Source organism: Camelus ferus, chromosome 2, assembly GCF_009834535.1.
Source record: "Camelus ferus isolate YT-003-E chromosome 2, BCGSAC_Cfer_1.0, whole genome shotgun sequence".
Classification (NCBI taxonomy): domain Eukaryota; kingdom Metazoa; phylum Chordata; class Mammalia; order Artiodactyla; family Camelidae; genus Camelus; species Camelus ferus.
In genome coordinates, this window is record NC_045697.1 from 75,701,827 (window position 1) to 75,721,704 (window position 19,878).

Sequence of the window (19,878 nt, forward strand, 5' to 3'; positions counted from 1 at the left end):
TTACGTAACCTACTCATGAGTATTTCCATTCAGTATCCACTAGTGAATAAATCAATCCACTAGAAAATATCTACATATTCTCCATCTTTTTCTACCTATCAACTTTCTCACTAATGGAGTCCCTCAATGACCTGTTTTTATTTAAAAATCTTTTTTCCTTCTATTTCTTCTCCTAATTCTATTTTATTACCATTTGCCTTAGTGGATAGTGACTATCCACTATCTCCATGCATAATCTGCTATCTCTTCATAATGCTGGATTTTCAAGGCCAGATCATACAAAATTATTTCATCATAGGAATTATAATTGCAAATAAAAAATGCGCGCATCTCAACCAAAATTGTATATCCAGATCCTAAATAAGCATCTCCACTCGAATATTCTACTTAAGGATATTCTGCAAAAGCAAACTTGATAGGTTGCTTCCACTCCCCCCACCACCCCAGCAAATGAACTAATTGGGATTCCCCTACCTCCCTCTATCATGTCTCTATCACTGGTACCACTATCTTAGGTATTTTTAAATGTTACAGAAATTTGAGGAAATGGGTTGAATTTTCGGATGGATTGAGACTGCATGATTATTTTCCCACTTAAAATATCACTATGAAACAGTGCTCAGAACTGAATATTTGATTACAGTAAGGGAAGATGCCTGTATTTTCCCTCCTCTCAGAAACTTTTTCACAAGAAGGATAAGGTACATGTAAGCAAAACAATTTTAAAAATTCACATACATAAGAAGCCAAAAGTTTAATTTTATTGAATAAAGAAAGTTCATTCATGGTTTACACAGATATTAATATACTTTGTAACAGCTGAGAGATCAATAGCTAATAGGAAGAAGAAAGAAAGCAGTTTATACTTTCAATGTAGAAAAAAAATCTAATTGCTACAGATGTCTTGTAAAATTCCCAAAACAAGGTCTAGCCAAGTTTATTGTTCAGTGATTTTTTTTTCTTTTTGCAAGAGATCAAAAGTGAGATTCGATGGGTATACTACTGGTTACAAACTAATATAACAGCTTGAAAAAATCATCAGACAGAAGCATAAATAGAATACAAAAAGACTAGGTTTTAAAATTGTATTGCAGGAATATTAACTATAATAAGTGGAAAAGATACATTAAAACCAGGAGTGTGTTACACTGGTTCAGAACAGAACTCATAAGGCAGACCAAAACTGATGCTAGTTAAGGAAAAGGGCCTGTTTTTAGGAAGCATGTCCAGACACCACCACAAAGAAATACCAACAGTAAGTACGTGGTCCCTTCTTGTTACTTAGCGAGATGTCAGAAGTGAAGTGACTGGGGTGACAGCTTAAGCTTTCTCCAGGGATTTGTAGTATTCCACCAGTACGGTCCAGGCCTTGGGAGCCATGAAGCCTTCAGGAGGTTTCTGGCCTTCTCGGGCAAGTTTGCGCATTCGTGTTCCTGAAATAAATTCAAAGTCTTCATGGCTGAGAGGGAGAGAAAAAAGAGAATTTCACATTTTAAAAAACTCAGTTATAGTGAAATTTTTTAAAATATTTGTTCCTCTGTTCATGGTAGACAAGCTTAATAAGAAAAAAAATCTGGATGAAACGTGGTACTTAGGAATATCAACCTGATTTCAAGTTTGTCATTGAGCAAAACACTACGCTATCAAAAATTACTTATTTTTAGAAGTGGGAAAAATACTTTTTAACTGAAATTTTTACTGAGACCATTGTAGATTCAAATTCAAACACAACTGTAAGAAATGATGCAGCAAGATCCCATATGTCCTTTGCCCAGGGTCTCCCAATAGTAACATTTTGCAAAACTACAGCATAATATTACTATTAGGATATCAGCCAGGAAACAACCCATCAACCTTACTCAGATTTCCTAGTTTTACTCATACTTATTTCTCTGTGTGTTTACTCAGTTCTGTACAATTTTATCACATGTGTAGGTTCATGTATCCACCACAGTCAAGAATCAGAACAGTTCCAAAACCACAATGATCGCAGAGTTGCCCTTTTATGTCCATACCCATTTCCCACCCTCCCCCCCTCCTCTCAGCCCCTGGCAACTAATCATTTAGGAATAGGATTTTTTTTTTCCTGAAAAAACAAAAAATTTAATATAGCTAGTAGAGATTGAAACTTTTTAGGAAGTTTGAATATGAGAGGCTAAATGCATGCTGGAACAGTAAAACAAAAACTGAAATTTTAAAAATAGCAATAGCAGCAAGTAAGTAGCAATAATTAATATTATTCCACTGATATTACACAAAGGTAGTGTTCTGTTCATCCTCATACCTACAAAACACACAGAAGCCCTCAGGCCCTTCGACCACTAAGCACCGAGCACTGGTGGCTATGACACATACTGTCTACTAGTAATTTCAACCCCTTCCCTCAAACAAGGAAACCAACCAGATAGCAGACCAGGACCCGTAAGAGTTCTGGGTCACTCAGGTCACCAGATCACAAGCCCTGTTTATTCCTGGTTAGTGGCTATATGTTCCTTTCCCACTTCAACATTTGTAGAGTTAACCCGGGAATCAAGTGAAACCATAAACTGCCAAGTGGCCCTCGCTTCTAGAGGTATGCCAGGTATGTTTTAACTAACAATCACTCTTCTAGGAATCTGTGTAAAGGAAATAATGAGAGATGCAGGGAAATACTATACATAAAGTCAGCTATCTGAAAGTTGTTTTTCGACAGTAAAATGTAAATGATCTAAAAGTCGAAGGTCTAAATAAATTACAGCATAGGATAAAATGTTCATTATGTCATAATGAAGTGAAATAATCAGGGCCCCAAACTGTATATAGAATACTATTGCAGTTCTGTTAAAATGAGGGGGTGGGTGGAGGAAAAGGCCATAAAGAAATGCACCCAAATGTTAACGGTGGTTATTCCTAAGCAGTGGTATCACAGGTGCTTTTAATTTTGTCCATGATGCTTTCTGCAATGATTTAAATGATCAATATCAAAATCAAATTTAAAATATCAAATTATTATCAATAAAAGCTTACTTTTAAAATCTCTATCCACGGTGATTTTAAGTAATTTTAAATAATATGACCTTTAATTAATCTGAAACTTCAATCATTTGGAACACTGCCCTGATGAGAGCAGGTAAACAGGATGTGGACAGAGCATGACTTTCTCTATTCCGGCTCCACGGGAGTTATAATGGCCACTAATTCACCCCTAAATGACAGACCCCAGCAGCACAAGTATACCTCAACAGTGCTGGGGACACAACACACATTCAATAAATACTGACCACTGATCAGGTACTTGATTAGATTTCTAACTAGGAACTCAACAAGTATTTGGTGAAATATGAAAGCACAGAAAGGCATACACACAGAAAAATTCTATCAGTTTAATACAGGACCACTCAGAGTCTTAAATAAGTCACCACACTTCATCCTCTGGCAAAAAAAAAAAAAAAAAAAAAAGGAGGAGATAGGGCTTCTGACTGCTGTGGTTAATCTGAGCTCCCTGTATGTCCCCTCTTCTCTAAATCTGGATTGTTCCCACTGGAGATTTTTACCCACCATTGGTGATCTCTTCAACAGTCATCTTCAGATCTGGTTTCTTTCTGACCTCGCTCACCTCCACTTCAGCCAGGGAACCCACACACCTAACTTGTTCCTAGCTTGGTTCACTCAGTCTATCGATGAGCTCTCGGGTCATCCACTCAATAGGACTGAGCTCCTGACCAAGAAAGAAGTACTGTGATTTCCTTATGATCAAGAGTTTACACCAGCTTCTGGCCTCTCCCCCTTTTCTAATTTTCACTGTCTGTGTGATCAATGACCTGACTGCTCACTGGGCTTCTGAACCTTGGGCTTGGTTGTATTACCATCCATCTCCACGCACCTCTTGCATCTGGCCTGTCCCTATGCCTGCCCGCTACTGTTACTTTCGAAGATCAATGTGACTCTTGGTCCTGGATCTAGTAGTTCTCCCTCTTACATTTGCTGCTGGCCCTGATTCTGGCCTTTCCAACTCCCCAGTGAGGTACCCAGACTTTAATGGATGTCCTACTCCCCTTTGAAACATGTCTAAGAGTTCTACCCTGCAATGCTATACACACAACATATGAATATAAAATAGTGTAACTCATTTAATCAGCCACAGGCAAATCAATGTTAATGCTTTATAATCTCATCTCTTACTATTAAGCAGAAGGCATTGCTTCTTCAACTCAGGCATGTGACATCTTCCCCTAGTCACCTGTCTGCTCTTCTAGTCCCTGCACCACCAGAAAGACAGGAAGAAATACATTCATTTCAGTATTTCAATAGCTCTCATCTTCTTAGGTAAAACATCTTTTAAATGTCTGTACACATTTTCAAAGATGACTGATGAAAAGGAAAGGTTAACAGATATTGCTTCAAAGCAAGACGCATTCAAGTAGTTTAAGTCTAGGGAGTCTCTCCCACTTCTATCACCTGTTCAAAGTGCAAGAAAAGTCAGACCCACTATAATAAACTGGCCCAGGCAGATGGGCGGGTTACCAGAGGTGACAAATGACGTAAGCTATCATCTTTCTCCCATGTAAGTGGCTACAACTTGAAGGAAGACAAAGAAATTGACTGCATGTCAGACAGGCCTAGGAAAAAAGCAAGACTCTGAGAAGAGATTTCTAAAAAAATTCTGGAAAGGTTAGGGTTAGAAACGTAGTTTTAAAAATTGAGTTTGAGAAAATGGATGAGCTCTCCAAAGAAAGAAGACTCACCAAGAGTAAAAGCATCTGTCAAGGGAGTAGGAAGAAAACCACGATGATTACATGCAGGCCATGGAAAGAGTAAAACGTTAAGGCCACAGAGGCTTAAAAGACGACCACGAGGGAAAAAACAAAAACAAAGAAAAACTTGGATATACAAATCAGAATTTAAATTTTCTTTAATCAAGGAGCTTTAGTGGATGATGAAGGAAAGAGAAGGAGTGGTAAAATGGCAGAGATACAGAGTGGAGAAAAGATGTGTTGTTTTTGTTTTTGCTTTTGTTTTTAAGGAAAAGGGAGGTCTTAGCAAGTGTGTGGCAGAAGAAAATAAGTGGCAAGAATGAGAAAAGGAAGGAGGATGAAAGCCAGGAAAGGGAACCAGGAAACCAGGAGAGAAATGAAAGATGGGGAAGTCAGTCTGGAATGAAAGAGCACAGAGAAAAGGAGGAGGGTCCAGAATGAAGAGAAGAATAGTGATGACTTGGAGTTAGAAAAAGATGACATGGTTAATCCAAGATGGTCTGGTCCTCACCATCTCAATAAAGATGTCAAGTTGCCTCCTGAGGGTAAACAGAACCTGTATGGGAATGAATTGATAACAGAAAGCATCAACACAGTTAGCTGACTTTTATCTCCAGGCCAGAGAAGTTACTCGTCAGGGCAGGGCTTAGCAAAGGAAGTCAAGGGTGTGAAGGGGTCCAGATCATTCCAGTTGTATCTAAAAAACCCTCACTCAACCTGATGGAAACCTGGTTAGTTCAGCTGAGAATCAATTGCCAAGACATTAACTGTTTTAGTTCCTTAAGATGTTCATTTATCAATTCCCTAAATAAGTCTCATTGATGAAAATTATGACCCTACATCTCTTTGGTAATGTCAATTTTAAATTTTGACTTCAAAAAAGGAAACCCTGTGTCATGTGCATACAGTAGATTTGTTCTCGATGGCAATGAGACAGAAGTGAGGGAACAGCTTGCTGGATGATTCTGCCCTGACTTTTTGATTAAAGGAAAAAAGCCAGACCCATTAAAGTCCTTTCTTTTCCCCAGAATGCCAAACTGTCTGAAATCCAGAAGTTTGCTTGCATTCCTTTTGAAATTGCACTTTAAAACTCAGGTCCCTGGGTACCTCTTCTCCTGACGCTATTTCACACTCCATCTGCCCCACATGCCACAAGCATTTCTTCATCACTTGAAATGGGAGTTTCTGCTTCCACATGGTGGTGGTTCCACTCCACCCTGGCTACGGAAAACATATTTACTTTCCTCAGCCTCATGCTTGTACTTCTGTCACATGAGGATTTTACTTTTTATCATACGTCAGGTGCAAAGAAGAGCCGCTATCTGTAATCTACTCACAGTTACATCTTTAAATGGCCAGCATTGCACAGAAAAAAATTAAATTAGGTAAAAACCAAGGCATTCCAGGAATGATCTAAAACTAGCTCTGAACATTACCTGTGAGTAATCAAGAATCTGCCAGAAGCAGGAAAGGCTACTAAATAAAGGACCTGAGGCTTTCACTACAAAGCAAGTCTAGTTAGGCCATCTAGTAACACTCGTTAACCAATCCCTATGGCACCAGAAAAAAGAAACACAAGTCTGTTTTCTTCCTTTTTGAAACCACTTGGTCACAGATTCTTATAATCCACAGCTGACAGAATGCCTCTTCTTTTAAAAAAAAGCCAACAAAACTCCCCAAAAAACAAAAAATCCCAAAGGGGATGGGGAAGGGTTAGAACGCAGGGACAGAAAAAGCACACCATTTAGCAGACCATGTGGGACCAGCATCTTATCCCATGTGAGACACACTAACTACATGTGGCCAGCATCTTGACTAACTCCTAAGTACAATGACTCGTGGCCACTTGTTGAAGATTTTAAATCTTTAAAACCATGTGCCGTCTCTCAGTCCACAGATGTGGCCATCAGAGCCACCAGCACAAGCTGTTCAAATAGACAAGAAGCCGGGGTCAGGAGGTGGGCCTTTGAGTGTATCTTTCGATGGTTCATATTCAATTAGACCAGCTTTAACCAAAAAATGTTAACTAGATGATAAGCCATCAGAGAAGCAAAAGGGAATTTCTCTCACAGAACAAAAAATAATGGTACTAACTTATAAGTGAATCTAATGAAGTACTTTGGGGCTAATTAACTATTCTCTAACTCAAAAGAAATTCATATATAAATATACACTAAAACACTAAGAATTCTCTTCAAACACAAGTCATCTCTTCAAAACTAGATAAACAGTTATTTATGGCTTTCTTTCTCAGAACCAAAAAGCACTGGTTGGCATCATACATGACAAATTTAACATTTTCTATTTCCAAACCAAACATCAACTGAAATACATAAAAATGTTAATTATTTTGAGCTAATTTAATTTACAAAAATCCTTAATTCATCATGTTTTCCTCCCCTCAAAAGTCTTATAAATAAAAGCTGGAGAACAGCTCCTATCATTCAGTCAAATAACACATTTCCAGGGAACGCCTACTCATCTTTTGGAGCTTAGTCCAAATGTCACTTGCTTCTTTTCTTCCAATGCCCCTGTGACAACCTACCTAAAACCTAAACTACCATTTCATTAACTCTGGCCTGCACTAACGCACACCTTCACACTGACCTCCCTTCCCATCTTGCTCTTTTCTATCCTGCTAGGTCATTTCTATACTTATGAGCCATGTAGTTTCAAGCTTGTCTTTGTTTTAATAAACACTGCAAGTGTAGTTACTTTGTAATCCATGTCTAGGTAATTCTAGTATGTGATGTCTCTGCAGGTCTATTCTGCTAACTGTAGTTTACTTTTATTATTTTTTTTTCTTGCTTTAGTGCTTTGTTTCCTTGTCTACTTTATCATTTTTGACTTAAACTATTCATCAAGCTTGTATAATTATGGGAATAAGTTGCGGCCTTGGACAAAGAAATAATGCTCCAGAGAGAGTCTATATTTGCTTCTGCTGAATATTTAGAGGCATGCCCAGTTAAGAACCACCAAAAACTAATTTCATGGCTTGAGGGCTTTTTGATTATTTATTACTTTCATTTTGATAGAACCCAGGTAATAAGAGTTTGGCCCATTTGAACAGTTCTGAGCTTCTGAGCCTAAAACTCAGTGGTCTGCTCAGTCCCCTGAGGAAGGGGAGTGAGCTCACTTCAGGTTTTCCCTTAACACTTAAGGTGGGACGGAGCCTCAGCTTAATGGGAGTGTCTCCAGCTGGACTCCCCATCTAGGTCAGGATCACAGAAATTAGTACTCAAGTTTGCTAAGTCCCGCAGGACAAAAGCAACTTCAACACTCAGCTTACCTGAAGTCCTAGTCTTTACTTAATAGTTTAGCCTTATAGTTCTTACCAGTGCCACAATACTCTTAAGAAAATGTTTCCTTTCATTAGAATTTTTTGTTAATTTCTTGGGAAAATCAATCTATATAATCCCACTTACCTAATTACTAAAAATCTGAACTTCCTAGTATCTAATGTTTACTGTAACAACACTATCCTTTTAAAATCTATTCCAGTTTGTACCTTTTAAGGAACTGTCTTATCTAGTCCGTATGTCTTCATCCTCCTTTCACGCTTTTCCAGTCCACCCTGGCCTTCTTCCCAAACCCTCTGAGTCTTCTCACCTTAGTACCTTTGCCTGTGCTTATCCCTTTGTCCAGAATGCTATTAACTCCTTCTTTACCAAGGGAATGCCTACTTATCTTCTGGAGCTCAGCCCAAATGTCACTTGCTCCAGGAACCCATCCCTGATAATCCAGACTCTGACTAGTCAGAAAAGTGTTAGTGGAGCTCTCCACATGTTTTCTGGCAAAGCACATGCCACCTTTAATTAACTGTGTTGTTAGTGGATTACTGCCTGTCTGTCTTCTCCAGAATGTAAATTCTATGAATGAGACAGAGGGAAGCGGGTAGGGCAAAACCATTAAAAGAATGACACAGCAGTTAGCAAGAAGATGGTAAAAGAATCAACTCCCAACAGACGTTGAGCTTCAATATATGCTCACTGAAATACAACAGCATGCTAAATGGCACTCCCACAGGCACCAGGACAGTTTTAAGGCTGACCATAAAAGGTCAAAGGGTGGGTGGTGGCCCAGTTCCTGGGAATCTCACCCCCTTCCCCAAAGTAGTTGAAATAATCCTCCCACTTGTTAGCTTATGAAGTTTCTCAGCCCATAAAATTAGCAGCACCGAGCCTCAAGCCTTGTGGCTGCTCTCTGTTCTGAGTGAGACAGCCTGCACTCTACGGAGTGTGTATCTCTCTGAACGAATCCACATTTACTCAACTGTGGCTCACTTTTCAATTCTTTCCTGCTCAAAGCCAAGGACACACACTTGGTGGGGCACATCCCAGGGACTCAACAGAGACCTGGGACATGGCCATCCTCACACCTCACATTTTTCCTGTATCATGAGGGCAATAACAATATCTGCTTGTTTCCAAGCACAGTGCCCACCCTTGGCAATGGCATGTAGGAAGAACTCAATAAACAGCTAAAAAATGGGTGAAGCATAGCAAAGTTGAAAAGTATTACACTAATTTCAATGTAACATGTTGACTTTAAAACAAGATACAGTACATATAAAATACAACACGTGATTTGATTTTCAAAAATATACATACTAGTATGTACCTAATTATGATTCAAATGTATAGTAAGAGAAGACAATGCAACAGATTTTAAATTAGATCTTATCTGTTAATGGTTATGTAATAACTCCCTGCAATAAAATATGTGCAAAATCTAGAAGCACAGGATAATAAATTCATGCAATTACAGTGAGACTTCTACAAGTCTTTAGAAGAAACATCAAAATTAATAAAAACAAAGTGTTTCGTGAAATTAATGGAAAAGACAGTTCCCCAGGAGTCTAACAGAAATATTTATGTGTGGCAAAGACTACAAAGACTACAGAGCCAGGAAGAGAAAGAAAAGAATTCACACAAGAAATATTTCAGGGGCCAACACAGCAAGACTTGGATGTAAAGAGTGAGGTGAAAGAATAAAGGACTTCAAGATTCTACATCATGGGAAGAACAAATAACTAAGGAAATTTAGGATTTGGAGATACATGAGGGGAAAGGTAAAGTTGCTTCTGCGCATTTTAAGTAATACCAAGAAATCTAAGCAGAAATGCACATTAGTGTGGTAGATGGAATTCTAAGATAGCCTTCATGACCTTCACCCCACAGTGTTACTCCCATGACATGTCCTTTACAGCAAAAGGAATTTTGCAAATGCAATTAAAGTTACTAATCAATTGACCTAAAATAGTGAAATTATCTGAATGGGCCTAACTTAATCGTTCAAGCCCTCCAAAAGCAAAGAATGTTCTCAGATGACAGCAGAAGTCAGAGATCTGAAGCATGAGAGATTTTACATGAGGGAGGTTCTACTGCTGAGATGAAAGTGCCCACAAGGAAGAACCTAAATGTGGCTTCTAGCTGCAGAGAGAAACCCGCACCAACAGCCAGTAAGGAGATGGGGACCTCAGTCCTATAACCGTAAGGAAATGAATTCTGCCGACAAGGGTCATCTTGGAAGTTGATTCTTTCCAGAGCCTTCAGATAAGAGCCCAGCCTAGCCAGAGTCCAGTCCAGCCCACCCAGACTTCTGACATAAAGAACTGTGAGGGGATAAATGGGGGATGTTTTACACCACTAAATTTATGTTAATTTGTTACACAGCAATAGAAAGCTAAGACAATTAGCAACTTGGAAACACCAAGGTATAGCTTTCAGAGTCACTGCATAGAAACCAGTAGAACAGATGAGCTTTCCTGTGGAAAGTATATAAAAGAAGTGAAGAATATATGAAAAAGTATTGAAGGATGCCTCTAATTAGAGTACTATTTAAAAATGACACAAATAGTAAATGATTAAAGGTATATTCCAGCATTAAAAACATGAAAGAAATACTCTATTGACAACATGGAAATAGCCAGCCAGCAAACATTTATGTCCACCTGTCCCTTCACTTACCTGTTTCCACAAGGCACTCTCACTCTTGTGCTTTCTTTTTACTGAGCTGCCACTTCAATCATCTGAACCATAATTTTGCATTTGTCTACCCAAATACAAAGATTTACTGCATAAAGGAGGAAAAATTACAAACAACTGAATTATCTCTAAAAGTTCATAGTATCTGAAAGAATGGGCTTTAATCTTGTAGTCTTAAAACCAAATTTCCTTGAGTCATTATTACACTAATATGAACCTACTTAACTTCCTAAGTATAAACAGATGGTTTTTACCATAATTCTTATCAATCATATCTTGCCTTGAATCTTCACGAAGTTTGTTTTTTTCTCCCTAAGCCTTGTCTTATACTGGTATTTAGTCAAATCAAAAGCTACAAAATCATTAATTACATAAAAGCTGGCATTGAATAACATCCATTAATCAAACACAAGACAACCTCATATGTGCATAATTAATAACTGTTTTCTCACTACATCAAAGACTATCGACTTTCCACAAAATTTTAATCACTTTCCAACATATTCCCATCAACTTAATTATATTTGAACACAAACACAAAAACTAAAAAACTAAGGCAGTTTTAAAGCCTCCCAAGTTACAATTTATTAAGATTTGGTAATTCAAAAAAATTCCAAGAAAATGAGCCACTCATGCAACTAATACACAATTCATCACTGGAAAATCTTATGAGAACTGATGTAATTATTTAGCCTTTGAATGATTAAAAGAGAGACTTAAAGCAATATTACACTGATTTAACAAAACATGAAAGTTATCAAGGGCTTCCCAGCATATCATTCAACCACAGACAGATGGCTTCTAGGGTCCCTGTGTGACTTAATCAGCTGATCATGCAAAGAAACCAGAGTAATGAAACATAGCAGCACAAGAAGTGCAAAGGAAAAGCTCAACTCTATTTAGTTTTGTTTCCTCAACTCATTAAAATGGAAACCGACCTAAGTTTTAAGTATTTGGCAACTAGTGGAATGATTCTATTTCTCACTCCTCACTCTATATGTGACTATTACTTTCAGAACAAGGTTATGTTCATAGCAGCTTGTACACAAACTACACAAATAAATTGCATGCTAGGTGAGAAGCAAAGGGTTGCCCTGCCAGCACTCCATCTCTGACACTACATATTTTTTTCTGACACTACATATTTTAATAAATTTATAGGAAGGCAAAGCTACCCTCCATGGGGGTTCTTAGTGGAGGAGCTTTCAAAAGAATTGCCAATGTGTAGACCCCTCCTCAGACTAAATTAAAATCTGACATAATCTGAACCATGAAAGGACAGAACTATATTTGAAACTTTTTTATTTTCCTTAACATTTAATTTATGGTTTTGGTTTCAATCACCTTTTACAGTAATATAGTTCAAGGTTTACTATAATTGCTTTTATTTTTCTTAAAAATTTTTTTTAAGCTTCTAAGGCATATCTTTGGTAGAAAAGGTCCATTTACAACTTCCAGCACATCACTTTTACAGCTGTACTTTTTTTAAGACGATGCAGTTGTAGTATGTATGTATGTATGTATATAAGTATATATACACACACATATGTATACATATACATAAGCACACATACATATTTATTTTCAGGCCAAACAAAATATGCCACAATTTAGAACTATTTTCTAGGTATTGTACAAGAGTAAAAATGTTCTGGCTTCTTGCAACTTCTTCTTGTGGTATGGTTCGGAAGTATATTGTACCTGAGCCACACTCTGATCTTCAGAATGTCACAGTCTAGAGCGGGTCCTGCCTTGAATCCCACACCAAGGCCGTGGGGGGCTGTTAGGAGTTCTTTAACATCTCTCCAAACCAGTCATAAAAGCCTTTTCTGTTCACCGACTCATAAGATTTTCCTGAATTTTAGCTCAGAAAGCCTGTGCAATTTCTCCAGAATTATTTGCGTTACACGAGAAGCCAACAAGTCCCTCAAGCTCCACTGTTAACAGCAGTATTTCTTTATCCATCAATTTATCATTTAATTAAATGACACCAAACTTTACGCCCCCTTCAGAAACAAGAGAATGTTTCGATTTTTTTTTTTTAAGTTTCTTTTCCCTTCTTGTGCCTTCCATTACAAAATGAGCCACACCAAATGAGGACACAGGGTGAGGGTCAGCGTTATTCTTGAATGTAGAGTCAAACTGCAAAGTATCATGAAAAAAAGATGAGAGCTCTCAGATTAGAAGTTATTAGACTCAATTTTCAGTTAACACCTGTCAGTAGAAGGGAACTGATAAAATATAAATGAAAAACAAAGCCAGCCCTCCAGAGTCATGATTTCCACATCAAAGGATTCAATCAACCTCTGATTGAAAGCATTTGGGGGTGGAGTGTTTAGGGAGAGAATTTCAGAAAGTTCCAAAAAATAAAACTTGAATTTGCCAGGAACAGGGAACTATTTACACAGCATTTACAATGGATTTGCAACTATCTACATAGCATTTACATTGTATTAGGTATTATAAGTAATCTAGAGGTAATATAAAGTACAAGGGAGAATGTGTGTAGGTGATATGCAAATACTGCACCATTTTCTACAGGGGACTTGAGCATCTGAAGATATTTCAAGCTTTTTCATTACTATTTTATTTCAAACATTTATATTTTAAACCTTTTTATTATTATTATATTTGTTATGGTGATCTATGATCTTGTTGTTACTCTTGTAATTGTTTTGGGGAGGCCACAAATCATACCAATATAAGATGGCGAACTTAGTAAGTGTGTGTGTTCACCACCAACCAGCCATTCCCCTCTTCTCTCTCTCTCTCCTCAGGCCCCCATATTCCCTGAGATGCAACAATATTGAAATCAGGCCAACGAATAACCCTACAATAGTCTCTAAGATTTCAAGTCAAGAGAAGAATTGCACGTCTCCCACTTGAAATCAAAAGCTAGAAATGATTAAGCTTAATGTGAAGGCATGTTAGTGACTGAGACAAGCCAAAAGCTAGGCCTCTTGCCCCAAACAGCCAAGTTGCAAAGTCAATGCCTGGCTTCAAAGTTCCAAACGACAGGCTCACTCTCTTGTTAGAGGCTATTGCCAGCTGGTGACTGGAAGTTGAAGCCAATGCTCATTTACAGTTCTGAAATTCCTAGGGTCTTTAAGAATGATGCTCAGTCTACTCTGCCTGTCCTCCATAAATGGAACAACAAAGCCTAGGTGACAGCACATCTGTTTACAACAAGGTTTACTGAATATTTAAGCCCACTGTTGAGAACTTCTGCTCGGAAAAAAAGATTCCATTCAAAATATGACTGCTCATGGACAATGCACCTGGTCACCCAAGCTCTGATGGAGATGTACAAGGAGATTAATACTGTTTTCATGCCTGCTAACACAACATCCATTCTGCAGCCCATGGATCAAGGAGTAATTTTGACTTTAAAGTCTTATTATCTAAGAAATACACTTCAAAGGCTATAGCTGCCATAGACAGTGATTCCTCTGATGATTCTAGGTAAAGTCAATTGAAAGTCTTTTTGAAAGGATTCATCATTCTAGATGAAGTTAAGAACATTCATGATTCTTGGGAAAAGGTCAAAATATCCACACTAATAGGAATTTGGAAGAAGTTGATTCCAACCCTCAAGGATGACTTGAGTGGTTCAAGACTTCAATGGAGGAAATAACTGCAGATGTGGTGGAAATAGCAAAAGAACTAGAATTTGAAGTGGAGCCTAAAGATGTGACTGAATTGCTGCATCTCATGATGGATCTTAAATGGATGAAGAGCTGATTCTAATGGGTGAGCAAAGAAAGTGGTTTCTTCAGATGGATTCTACTCCTGGTGAAGATGCTGTGAAGATCGTTGAAATGACAACAAAGGATTTAGAATAGTACATAAACTTTAGTTGATAAAGCAGTGGCAGTTTGACTCCCAATTTTGAAAGAAGTTCTATTGTGGGTAAAATGCTATCAAACAGCAGAAGTGCTACAGAGAGATAGGTCATGAAAGGAAGATTCCATCAGTGTAGCAAACTTCACTGCTGTCTTATTTTAAGAAATTACCACAGCCCAACCTTCAGCAACCACCACCTTCATCAGTCAGCAGCCATTAATATCAAGGCAAGACCCTCCATCAGCAAAAACATTACATACAACTCACTGGAGGCTTAGATGATGGCTAGCATTTTTTAGTAATAAAGCAATTTTTAATTAAGGTATGTACATTGCTTTTTTAGAAATACTGCTATTGCACACTTAGACTAAAGTATAATGTAAACACAGCTTCTATATGCACTAGGAAACCAAAAACTTTGTGTGACTCACTTGTTGAGATAATCATTCTAATTACAGTGGTCTGGAACTGAGCCTAAGGTATCTCTGAGGTATGCCTGTATTGATATTATCTGCAGATAAAAATTAATACAATTTTGTCAAATGTAGATAGATACATGCTCAGTACTACCAATAATTTGTACTAAAAGGTTATTCATTTTTTGCTCCTTCTAAGATCTTTGAAGAAAGAAGAAAGGAGTCTTCACCACTCTGAGTGGTCAAGAGCGCAGGCTCTGGGCCATGGCTGCCTGGGCTCAGCCACTGAGCTGCCGTCTGCTGGCTCTGCAACCTTACGCAGGTGATCTGAACCACATATGCCTCAGCTTACTGCTCATCTACAAAGCAGGGAAAAAAGTAACACCCACTTCACAGGGTTATTAATTTAATTAATTTAATACCTGTAAAGGAATTGGGATAGTGCCTATCACACCACGATTGCACAAATATTAAACTCTCTCTCACTACAGAGATCCCCTGGGCTTACCAGTATCATCATCTCTAAGCCCTTGGACCACTTCTACACGCTCAGTATTATGGCAGACAGAACATCAATACTACCCTTAAGAAATTCATAAAAAAATTCCTGAAATCATGCACCAAGAAACCAGATTCAATTTTTATCTCTCCTTCTAACTTCTGAAATACTGAGAAATTCATTTCCTTGGTTTGCCTTTGCCTGAAATGAGTACAACAAAGCTTGTCATCAGCGAAGTTGGTATAAAGACAAAACAAGACCTTAAAGCCCTGGGAGCAGCTTAGAGCACAGGGTGTTTCAGAGATTTGTATAGAGAATAAAACTTACTGCTCAGCGTCATAGTAGTCCATACGCTTCTTTTTCTTGTTGTAAGCTGCAACTCGAAAGGGAACTATCTCCAAGGTGATCAGGCCAGGGGCCATGGTCAGCACTTTGGCACCATGAGTTGGTTCATAAAGATCCTTCCCTGTTTCTGGATGAGGCATGCCAGCAGGGTCTCGTCCAACGATGTAAAAATTGGCTCCTGCAACCATCCGTGCTCTGCAATGCCACTGAACCTAGAATAAAAGTTTTCACATTAGATAACCGTGATTTTATGACCAGTACTTAGAAATGGGAAGTGGATATTAAATGCATACAATTCTTATACAATCAATATCTATCAGTAGGAAACCTCAACAAATTTAAATGTTCTTCTTGAGAAGCCAGAAACAAAACTGGAAACCAATGTCCTTCCAAAAACTCTAAAAGTATAAATGTATATGGATGCTTATATGTATGTGTGTGTGTGTGTGTGTGTGTTTATATACTTTTTTTATTGGTAAGAGATATATGTCTCCATGTGTATGATTTTACACAACTACTAGATGTCATTTATATATAGTTCAAAATCTAATTTATTGGTTAGATCAGGCTAGTGATTGATCCTTTGAAAGAGGCAACTGAAAGGGGCTCCTGGGATAATAAGAATGTTCTTCTTTTTTCTCAGCTTTATTGAGCATAGCTGACAAATATAAACTGTTCATATTTAAAGCCTACAGCATGATGATTTGATATACATATACATTATGAAACATTTACCATAATCAAGCTAATTAACACGCACACTATGACACAGTTACCTTTTTGTACCTATGGTGAGAGCACTTCAGATCTACTCTCTCAGCAAATCTCAAGTATACAATACAATATAATTAACCAATCAACAAGCTGTATGTGAGAGCCTCAGAACTTACTCATCTTATAACTGAAAGTCTATACTCTTTCAGATCAACCCTGGAAATAAAACCTTATACCTAATCCACTTGGGTGTTAGTTCTAGGAGATCCTGGCAATGTTCTGTTTCTTGACCCACAGTCCAATCCTGGTGCTGGTAATCAAGAGTATGCTCACTGTAAGAGTTCACTCAGCTGTACGTACACTTGAGCTATGTGCTCTTTTCTCTAAGTTATACTTTAGTAAGTTAAAAAAAAACTTGATGAAAATGATTTAAATTACATGAATACTTACTGAGAAACTGGTACTGAGATAATCCTGTTAGCTAAGTGACTACTACCCAGGATACTAGGTAAGAATAAAACGAGGTGTGGTTGTGATGAAACAGCCATGTGGCATGCAAAACTACTAGCTTTTTGGCCTACACTTCCGTATTAAGACTTACAGTTTAACACCTAGAACTGTGGAACTTTAGAAGTTAAAGTAAGAGGTCATCATTCTCATTAAACTCAAAGGTTGAGTGACTTGGCCAATAGTGTAGAACAAACCCAGGTCTAGAAATTTGGTCTTAGCTCCCCTTCAGTATAAGGCTCCATTATTGAGTGACTTACCAAAACCATCTCAGTTCTACATGAAAATAAGTATAAATGATGACCACTACACATCACATTCATTTTACCTCTCTTAATAGTTTCTCTTATACCAAGTACTTTATTTTTATCAACATAGTTCAGAAAGCACAATAGCATGGGGGCAGTCCCTTATCCTACACTTGAACTGCACCTGAGGCATTTCAACTTTTTTTAGCTGTTTCTACTGATATTTACCTTTATATTTCTAAATTGAATGCATATGCTGCTGTGCCTTGACAATTTAACTTAAGATACTATATACAGTTATCCCTCAGTATCCGAGGATGCTCAAGTCCCACAGTCGGCCCTCCGTATCCAATTCCACGTACATGTGAACTTGCACAGTTCAAATTTGTGTTGTTCAAGGGTCAACTGTAATACAGATGTTCTTTCCACATTACTTATTTCCACATTCACTATAAAAGATATTTGACTCTTACTACACTATCCTCATTCACTATCGCATTCCACTTCTGGTGAAATAAACATTCATCTGTAAAATGGGAATTACAATAGTACATATCTCAAACAACTTTTAAGAAAATTTACAGATGGAACATGTGAGGACTTAGAACAGGACCTGGTACAGAGTAAGTATACAGTAAATGTTAATTAGCTGTTATTATCACCTTTATCTTATTCCTTTCCTTGTACAACTATTTGTTTTTCCTAGAGTTAATAATTCCCTTGATTTTTTTCTGCTTGTTTAGTTTTCCATACACCTGTGTTTCTATGTACCTTTATTATCCTTTTTCCTGAACACATAGTTTAATATAATTTTCAGTCTCCCTTGCAGCGTGGCCATATGGCTGGGTTCTGGTCAACGGAATGAGAGCCAAAGTGATGTGTGCCACTTCCAAACACAGTCCATTAAAAAGCCTCCTGTTTGCTTTCCCCATATGCCAGCCAAACAGAAAGGACTCCACGGTCCTGTAACTACCTCTTTTTTAATTATAGTATTATTTCTGCTTGCATTGATTGGCAATAATTCTGTATTAACAAGATGGCAAAGCACAATGCTAGAAGACCTTTGTTCCCCGTATATACCACCTTTTCCTCCACCCACCCCAGGTTCAGCTCTTCATGAAAATTCTGCTCGTTCCCCTCTGCCCCTTCATAGCAGACACACTGAACACCTTTGCTAGTTCAGACTCAGAATTTTTAGCAAGGGGTCAGTCAGAATCAAATCATCAATTAACTACTTTGTAATTCCACTTAAATGGAAAATCTCTTCTGTCTCATGCAAAATAGCTACTGCTTACAGACTTAAGTTAAAAAGGCAGTCTAAGTTCTCTGAATCTGGATGAACTGATTTTACTCATTAAATGTTTATGTCTACGTGCTTAAATTATTCAAGTGCTAAATAAACTAGGAATACTTTTTGACCAAAAGCATACTGGTGACAGTGATCAGTCCTAATTTCGTCTTGTAAAATTACAGGAATTGCTTCTCTGATTTCTTTTAGAGGTTATATGAGTAATTTAAACATAAACACAACAAACATGGAGAGAACATTCTCCTGCAGGTGACCTGAATGATTTCGATATATATTTTAGTGAATGGTTCCCTTATGAGCAGATTTCTAAAATTTTAATAGCCATGAATAAGTAAATCACATGTAACTCTTCCAAGAATGCCTCCTGAGTCAACTTGAAAAGGTAATATGTTTTAATCAAGAGAATGCAAGTCAGCCCACACCCATCAGTTTCTGGTTAAGAACACAGGCTTTAGAGTCAGGCTGTCCTAGATTTGAATCCTAACTTTGCCCCTAACTGATGGAATGCCTGTAGGCAATTTCCTTATATAAGCCTCAGTTCCCTAATTTATAAAAATAAGAATGATAATATTTAACACATAAGATTGATGGGAGATTTGAAAGTACTCAGGACAGCACCTGGCCCTCAATAAAGGACAGTCACAAATACTATGAAGTATTTCCTGACAATCACAGTTGAATTAATTGCTTCCTAATCAGTGTTTCTAAAGAAAATTCATCCACTCTCTGAAAAAGATGACATGCTGCCAAGAAGATGGTTGCTAAAAACCAGTAAGAGCTGTCTATCTATCCAGCAGATGGAGGTTAAGATGTATTACTTATCTTTTTATGCCCAGTAGCTAGCATGCTGTCAAGAAATTGAATGCATATTGAAGAAGGAATGAAAGATGATGCCTACAGGTTCTCTAAGAATGTGAAAACGGCCAACCTAACAACAAATGACTTCTTTTCTGCTTTACTTGCATCTGTGCAGCAAATTACATATAGCTTTGTCATTTTCTTTCTGTTTATAAAATTAATTTAATTCATGTGTGGCAAACACTGCTCGTTGCCTGGCAATAACTGATTTCTCTTTGCCCTATCTCCCTGTTCCTTGGTGACAGAAACCTCACTCTAAAGAATGGAAATGTCAGGTCCTTGCCTACTCAGCCTGCCTTGACACACAGCCATACAGCATGGGCATCTGGGCAAATAACAGGACCTCTGAGGAAGTTTGCTGGAAGGTCTCTGAAAAACCTTTCCTCCCTAAGAAGATTCTCAACTTTCATTTATCTGAA

At 37.8% G+C, this 19,878-nt stretch overlaps 1 protein-coding gene across 2 annotated transcripts in view; it reads right to left on the reverse strand.

Annotated features, from left to right (window-relative positions):
- Window positions 1-739: 739 nt before the first annotated feature.
- The window catches only part of PAPSS1 (3'-phosphoadenosine 5'-phosphosulfate synthase 1), a 98,717-nt gene continuing 79,578 nt past the window's right edge, over window positions 740-19,878 (reverse strand). Inside the window, exons 11-12 of one of the 2 annotated variants that reach the window (XM_032461254.1) lie at window positions 15,806-16,035; window positions 740-1,459 (exon numbers count right to left, since the gene is read on the reverse strand). In XM_032461254.1, the coding sequence (XP_032317145.1) occupies window positions 1,321-1,459; window positions 15,806-16,035 (369 nt within the window). In that variant the 3' untranslated portion in view covers window positions 740-1,320. The remainder of the gene's footprint in view (window positions 1,460-15,805; window positions 16,036-19,878) is intronic. The other variant, XM_032461262.1, reaches the window with a different exon arrangement.